We start from the raw sequence: 8,103 nt of genomic DNA, 5'->3' as shown, positions 1-8,103 counted from the left end.
CCCCAAGCTTGACGACCAATTTCAAATTTAATGTCTCCTCTGAAAGATGGTTGCCCTCTAGATCGTTTTGACAGTGAGTAAAAAAAATATTGATAACTTGTTTACTGGACAATTGTTTGCATAAAAGCACAAAGCCTCCCAGTAGCGCGTAGCAGTTCGATTGAACTATAATATCATTGCTGTGATAATTCCAGCGAGCTAGATTGCATCTGCAGCGCGGGATCCAGGCTTCCACCGGTCTTCGAAATCTAGCCACCGTTCAGTATATAGTATACCGAATAGACCAAATAATGTTTTCGAGTCTGCGGCACTGGTGAATGTCGACTGATTGTAAGAATCCTGTGAAGAAGCGATTCGTAACATAACACATGCAGACCGTAAAGATAATGACAATAAAGAGTACAGAGGCTTTGAAAATTCTTTTAATAAGAGATCCATCAATACTAGAGCTTTCAGGAATATCTATATTTATGTGTTCTAGTCCGGTTTAGTTCCCGTGTAGAAATGTCTCACTTCTTGATTTACGGTCGCGCCGGTCGGGCAATATGTGCTCGATGTGGATCAGACATAACAAGTCGCCGCGCGGCCACTTGTTCAGAATGCTTTAACGCCTTCATGAGACTAGTCGATGTAATGCGAGAATACGGAGACGATCAACAAAGCGAATAATTAGACTCGTATTCAACATTTTAAAGGATAAATTAGAAGTGTACGAGCTGACCAATCCCGTCGCAGAATAACCACATATAACCATACACTATTATAATCATGTATACTAAAACCTCTCCGAAATAAATCAATTATTATAATTGTCTTGTCTTTCACCGTATAACCTCTTGCTCTCATCTCAATTTTAACTTTCGCTACGATTCTATTCGAATAATATTTCGGACACTTCCGGGCATGCGAAGTTTTGTGTATCATGTATGGTGAGAATAAGCGGACTGTTCTCAATGTTGTACGCTGTTTGCAAACACGACATCCGTCCTTATGTATTCATGGATGGTCTATTCTGTTCGTCATGTATATAGAGATCCTTTATATTTAATTATTCCATGTAATCTGTGTCCTATGTGCACATATCATTTGTGAAAGACATAACCCGCAGTATTTTTAACTATTTTAGTGAAGCTTGTTTTATTAACCTTGATAGCTGTCTTTTTTCTCGCGAAAATTATTTTCGCATAACATAATACGCCGCAGATAAATCACGCGCATCCCCGCTTCTCGTTTTATTCGATAGCGGTTCAGAGTTATCCACCCGCGATTGCAAGATGCAAAGGTAAGTAGAAGATTATTTTTCATGATAGCTAGTTTTTGATAATATAATATGTCACAGATAAATCACGTACAACCCTCTCTCTTCATTTTTTAGATGCCCTATAAATTGAGCTCGAGCTAGAGCGCGGTCAGTATAACGAACATCGACGATTAACGACGATCGACAGCTGCTGAATTTTTGATTGAGTACGTGTGTGACAATGAAATACATTAAAATATTTTTCCCAAGGGGCATCTTGGCACGGAAGTGTGACAAAAGTGTAGTGACATACAATATAGTTTTTTTTTATGTTTTTCTTTTTGTTTAGTGGATGTGGCCGCGATGGGTACGGCGCTTTTTAAGCATCGAGGTGCAGATGGAGGACTTGTGGGTGCGGATCAGCATCCCCCGAGATTGCGTGAGTATTTTTTTCCTTTGTGCGTGCGCGTGTTTTAAGAAAAAAAAAATAATTTTAATGTTTATCTTACAGCTGCGTATGGACTACTATATCCCGGGATTTATCAATATAGATCACTGGCGGTGGGTGCAGGAGGAGAGGCGGATAGATCGCAAACTGCAGAACGTATTGTGGGAGCGCAATGAGTTTGACATTTTTTATTTACGAAGACTCTTCGGGGAGAATTATGAAGAAGAAGAAGAAGAAATAAGATAATCGCTTTTCCAATAAAAATATTGGTAGGCTAATCGTTTTTGCAATAAAAATTGCAAACTTTATTTAAACTTCTTAAGTTTACACGTTGCGATGACAATTCTTGTAAGCCCAATTCTTTCAAGACATACAGGTAATATAGACTATGCGCAAAGTTTACTAGAGTATTTTGTCAATACATTCAGTCAAATTTGTGGTGAACAATATATTTCTCATAATATTCACAATTTATTACATATTTGTGCAGACGTTAGAAAGTATGGACCCGTAGATAAGTTCAGTGCGTTTTCATTTGAAAATCATATGACATATATTAAAACATTGATTCGTAAACCAGATAAACCTCTTCAGCAACTAGTAAAACGGTACGCCGAAATAGAAATGTTGGGTTTAAAAGCCTCAAATCCTGTTAACTTTGATGATCACATGCGATTCAAGAAATCTCATAAAAACGGACCTCTAATTGATGGATATAATGTTGCTTCTCAATTCAAAATGCTTCTTTGTAATTCATACTCGATCCACTGCGATAATCAACGAAATAATTGTGTACTTTTAGAAAATAAAAAACGTAGTTTCAGTTTTAAACTTAGTAGAATGTGAAGATACCACAAAATTAATTATTGGTAAAAAATTAAAACACATTAAAAATTTGTACTTGCTACCTCTCTCTTGCGAATCAAATACTTTTAATATTCAAATTGTGATTGAAGAAAATCGCGTACGTGAATGGCCGTGTGAAAAAATTCAAGCTAAGATGTGGAAAATGCCTTACAAAGATAACTTAAGCGTTGTTTTTCCTATCATACATACATAAAATATATTTTATTCGTTTTATGGAAATTTGACTTTTGAATTTATGTTCAAACTTATTTTAAAACGTAATTTAACTTTAATTGTTATAATCGTTTCTCGTGTCCTGATTTTTTATGTAATGAGTTAAGGATGTTTGCATAGCGAATTTAATATTAAAATGTATTTGTATATTATATATAGATATATATTACTGTTACAATTTATATTACATAATTAACAAATGTAACAAATTTCTACCCATTCTATCTTGTCTTGCGTAGTAATAAATGTATTAATGTATGTCATATAGTATGTCATATAGTATAATCTACTGTGATTCGATTCGATTCGAATTCGAACTATTCGCACACCTCTATATGACATACATTTTGATCAAATACAATTGGTCAAATTTCAACCTTTAATTCTCAATCCTCAATCTCCAATGCATAGTCTGATACTAACTTAATATTGTTTTGTATATAAAGCTAGATTTATTTTAATTATTTATTTTAACTGCTTTCATAGGTAGGATATTTACAGGAGATTGAAAATGTCGCGATGAATTTACAATAGCGCTTTTTGATGACGGACTGCAGTTGGTGCCATCATCGTGGTTATTTGATAATAAAACAATGTGTCACTGGCCGCCTTACACGAACGAAAAAAAAATTCGGAAAGCAATCATGGAAGAAGCCAGTCCTAATTGTACTTGGACTGCTCATAAAATTCTGCGCGTTTTTGGGACTTCAGGTGAGTAAATTATTTTACAATTTTAATGTATGTTATTTAATATTGAGATTTTATGTCGTTTTCTCTATTAATTTTCAGGTACGTACGCATCAAGGATTGAAAAAGTAAAACTTGCCCAAGAATATTCCGACTTGGATATTTCCGACATCGACATTTCACATCAGAAACGTATACCACGCCAAAAAAAGACGTCTTCAACTTCTGACGACAGCGATCAAAACAATAATAGTATTTCTGAAAATGAACAAGTGACTAAGGAAAAGTCACTTCCAGTACCACCATCATTGCCAAAATCGTTTATTGTCAATAAACCTACCAAGGAAAAAATGCAAAGCGAGGAATTCTATCTTAATTCAAAAAAAAAATATTGCAAAAGAAGCCTCAGTCACTCCAGGCAAAGGCAACGGTTAGTATAAAATAGGCGCGTCAAAACCGCCTCGTGTGAACAGGCTCTAACTGCCGTCACATACTTACATATTTTTTAATATTGCAGCTAGTAGTAACAGTATTATTTACCCAAAACTCCCAAGCTCCCCAAGCTTGACAACCAATTTCAAATTTAATGTCTTTCTCTAAAACCGATCAAGCGAAAGAGAAATCGACAGAACAAGCGGGCGCGACGGGAAGTTGAACTCCCCCAGGAGCAGCTCAACGCCGGTCCTCCGCGACTCGCCGTGATGGACTCGAAGTGATGGTGATTGGAATCACTACCGACTGTTCGCAAGTAATAGATCTTTTACAACCATTAGATAGTAGTGTTACGTCCGTTACGTCCGTTACGTGAAACATGTAGAGAGTATAATACTAGTGCGGACACTAGTATTATACTATTTATAAATTTTTAAAAACTACGTAACTTTTTGAGTTACTTTGAAAACCATGTAATCTTGATTAAAAATTATTTTAAGCGATTACGTAGTTTTTAAAAATTTATATAAATTTATAAAAATTTATAAATTTATAAAAATTTACATAAATACCCAGCAGATATTGCATTTATTTTTATTGCAATAAATACTTAGAACATCAATTATACAACTTCAAGAATACGTGCTTTTTAAAAAGCAACTCCCCCGGGAGCAGCTCAACGCCGGTCCTCCGCGACACGCCATTCCACCGCCTCTACCAGCTTTTACTGAAAAACCCTGTTCTTCACACCAGAATCGTCCCGTTATCGCATCTTATCGCCCTGTAGTTCTACCTTCATTTATTTTAATTCTCATATGTCTTAACTTCATTAATTTACATGCATACACGACACTTTTGATCGCTTTTCTCTGACTTGAAAACAGAAGACATCAACAACTAATATCGTACTATAATCTTGTACTAATATTGCAGCTAGTGATAGCAGTATTATTGACCCAAAACTCCCAAGCTCCCCAAGCTTGACGACCAATTTCAAATTTAATGTCTCTTCCGAAATATAGCCCAGTTTCTCCGCACGAGCCCCACTCGTGCGGGGGGGCAGTTTAGAATATAAAAATTCCTGGACCTGTTATTCCCCTTACTCGTGGGAATAACAATGGAATTGGACAAAAAAAAGTCCGAAGGCGCAAGCAGCCTGCATTGGTTACTTATATTTTAGCTAGTCTTAACTATAGCTTTAGTATATCCCCTCATATTCGCTTACATTATCACCCCTTATTCGCAAAATGTATCCACCAGAACCATACACCTATAGTCCTCATAAGCTTTTGAGAAATTACACTACATTATACAGTAGTAAATGTTGCCACACTATGGAATTTCGACTAAAATCATACCCCGGTCGTATGTGCTTAACGTGTTTCGAAAAAATTGGTCTGTCAGAACCGAAATTGGATGTAAAAATGTCTCACTACTTGATTTATCTGACTCATCCACCAGGTCGCGTCTCGTGGAAGCAAGCAATCACGAGAACGTACCGGAGTCCGGTTTATATAGTTCCCGTGGTGACATTGAACTGTCTGGACATCAAGACGGAAGTTTTACCGACCCAGAGTCCACCAAAGAAGAAGAGGCAAATATTTTAACAATATTTTAACCGAGGCATCATTTGCCAAAAATAATTAATATAATACCATATGTGTTCAATAGTTATATAAGTTCTCATCAGCTATATTGTGATCTCAGATTTTAATAGTGAGTGGGTGCGGGCAAATAAGCTCCCCACATCACATATATGTATATCATCCAAATACCGCCGCATGTGTTCAATAGTTAAGTTCTCGAATCAGCTATATTGATCTCAGATTTTAATAGTGAGTGGGTGCGGGCAAAGCCCCCCACATCACATATATGTATATCATCCACATCTATAACTTAAAAAGTCCTTAAAAAGTTTAAGTGTGGGCAAGATGCAGTCAGAAAAGCGTTTACCTTTACCTGGACCTCCATCTCTTAATAAGACTGATCATCAACTAATCATATAATTAGGAAATTGTTTTGTTACGTCCAGCGGACTCTACGATATCCCTTTTTCGCGGGAATTCTTATGCGGCTAAGATAGCCCTAAGATTAGAATAAACAAGCCAAGTACGGACGGTTATCGATCGGGGTGAGGTTAGATCTCCTCGCATTCCTTTTTTTTATGATCAAACTACCCATTTGCTTGGGCAACTAAAAGCAACCCCTCAGATGATAAATTATTAACAGACGGGGGATATGGTGACCAGATTCTCGTCAACCTCGTCTGGCCCATAACTATAAATCCGGCAACACGACGCGCAGAAAGGAGCCTTAACTTCAGACGAGGGATGATGGGGATCTGTATTATATCGCGCGACTCACTCAAAACTGGCCGTGCTATGTTCCGACAAACAGAAACGAAACCTAATACGTGCTTTTAGAAATCTTAAGAGCACGTGGCGGAAGTTTCTGTTCGCAATAAAACTGCACTTAAAATTGAGAAGTATGGATCGTCTGTCAACGTAGAAACAGGGTCGCGAGATAAGTAAGGAACCCTAATAAAAGAAAAATCGGCGATAGCCGAAAAACAAATGCGTCACTGAAAAGAACCGATGGGTTACACCCCCAATAAGACAGTGGGGCCTTAAGAGGGGGCTCACCAATGGAAAACCGAAAAAATCGATAACCGTCTCTAGCTTTCTAGGATAGGCGTAAACTCAAATCTACCTCTTGGGCAAGAAACATCTCGCCCAATAAGAATTTCCTTAAATAATAATTAGAAACATCCCGCCAACCAGAAATCCTTTAAACGAAAACCAGACACATCCCACACGAAATCCACCCCTTCCATCCTTCGAACCTTCCTATTTAAATCGCGACGTCGCAGGACTAGCGCGCAGAGAAATTTTCTCAGTTCAAGTCCGCATTGCTCGGTTACAATCTAAACCTCATTCGTTCCGAGAAGCTCACGTTTAGAGTCACGTTTAGAGTCAGTGCAGCAAATCCGACGGACCAGTCGCCCCAACTCACTCACCGACGAGTCCAACATCCATTACTGAGAGAAGGCGTACTGAGACTCGTTCGAATTCAAGTCATCAAGTAGTAAGTCCCGGAATTTTCCTGATCCCTTTTTTTTTCTTCGCGTTATTGCCCCCCTTCTTAAACGGTCTATCGATTGTCGGACCCCCGGAAGCTTATTATATAATTGGGGGTCGGTCAGTGTAGGCAGCAGGTTCCCAGCGGTCGTTGGCGTTGTCGTGGGCCGGACTTACCTCCCGGCGTCTCGTCGCTGTCGTGGACTCAGCTGGTCCACTGACCTCCCTGAGTTTATGCTCGTGGGTCGGTTAGTGTAGGCATCGAGTTCCCAGCGGTCGTTGGCGTTGTGGTAGGCCTGACTTGGCTCCCGGCGTCTCGTCGTTGTCGTGGACCCAGCTTGTCCACTGACCCCTTCCCCCCTTTTTTACGATTTCCTTTTGTTCGCTTCCGACCGGGTCCGAGAGAGATCGACTAAATAGTAAATAATTTTAGTGGACCAGAAAGTCCTAGCCCCTCAAGGACCGAATCTCCGCACAATCAGGCGACAAAGAAATCGCCAGAACAAGCGGACGCGACGGGAGGTCGAACTCCCACGGGAGCAGCTCAACGCCGGTCCTCCGCGACTCGCCATCCCACCGCCCCTACCAGCGTGTACAGAAGAACCCGGTTGTTCTACCCAGAATCGTCCCGCTAACATCCTGCCCTATCGCCCAGTCGTCCTGCCTTTTCGCCCATTTGTCGAACATCGCCCTATTTGCCGCGTGGCTCCGTTTCGCGTGGTCCCTCCTCGCGTGGTCCCCGTCAACCCCGATCCAGCCCGCTTCCTAGAACCTCCCGATTCTCCCTCCTCTTCCCGAAGTCCGTCTCCAACCTCTTCGACCGCCTCGACCCTCGATCTCGAGGAACTACCCGACCCAGAGATCGTGATCTTAGAATAAATTTTAATTTTTTTTTTTTTTATTCTCATATGTTTTAACTTCACAATTTACATATACTTTAATTTTAAGCTCCGATTTAAATTAATTTACACACCTACACACTTCACTAAATTCATCTAATCTCACTTCTGATTCCGATTATAATAATAACGGGCAAGATGTTCATTTTCAAATAAGTTTTTCTTTAAAGATCTTGCCCGATCACCCCGCACCTATGTAGCACCCGCGCGAAACACACACACACGTTACACATACATCCG

At 39.4% G+C, this 8,103-nt stretch overlaps 1 protein-coding gene across 1 annotated transcript; it reads left to right on the top strand.

Annotated features, from left to right (window-relative positions):
• Positions 1 to 1,589: 1,589 nt before the first annotated feature.
• Positions 1,590 to 4,225, top strand: LOC139824137 (uncharacterized; the record flags this gene model as incomplete). Its single annotated transcript, XM_071796630.1, has 4 exons — positions 1,590 to 1,679; positions 1,752 to 1,844; positions 3,293 to 3,479; positions 3,558 to 4,225. Coding segments are annotated over 4 exons (708 nt in total), but the record flags the coding sequence as incomplete, so codon positions are not given.
• Between the last annotated feature and the right edge of the window lie 3,878 nt (positions 4,226 to 8,103).

Source organism: Temnothorax longispinosus, unplaced genomic scaffold, assembly GCF_030848805.1.
Source record: "Temnothorax longispinosus isolate EJ_2023e unplaced genomic scaffold, Tlon_JGU_v1 HiC_scaffold_270, whole genome shotgun sequence".
Classification (NCBI taxonomy): Eukaryota; Metazoa; Arthropoda; class Insecta; order Hymenoptera; family Formicidae; genus Temnothorax; species Temnothorax longispinosus.
Note: the sequence above shows the minus strand (reverse complement) of the source record. Positions and strands in the feature narration are given on the sequence as shown.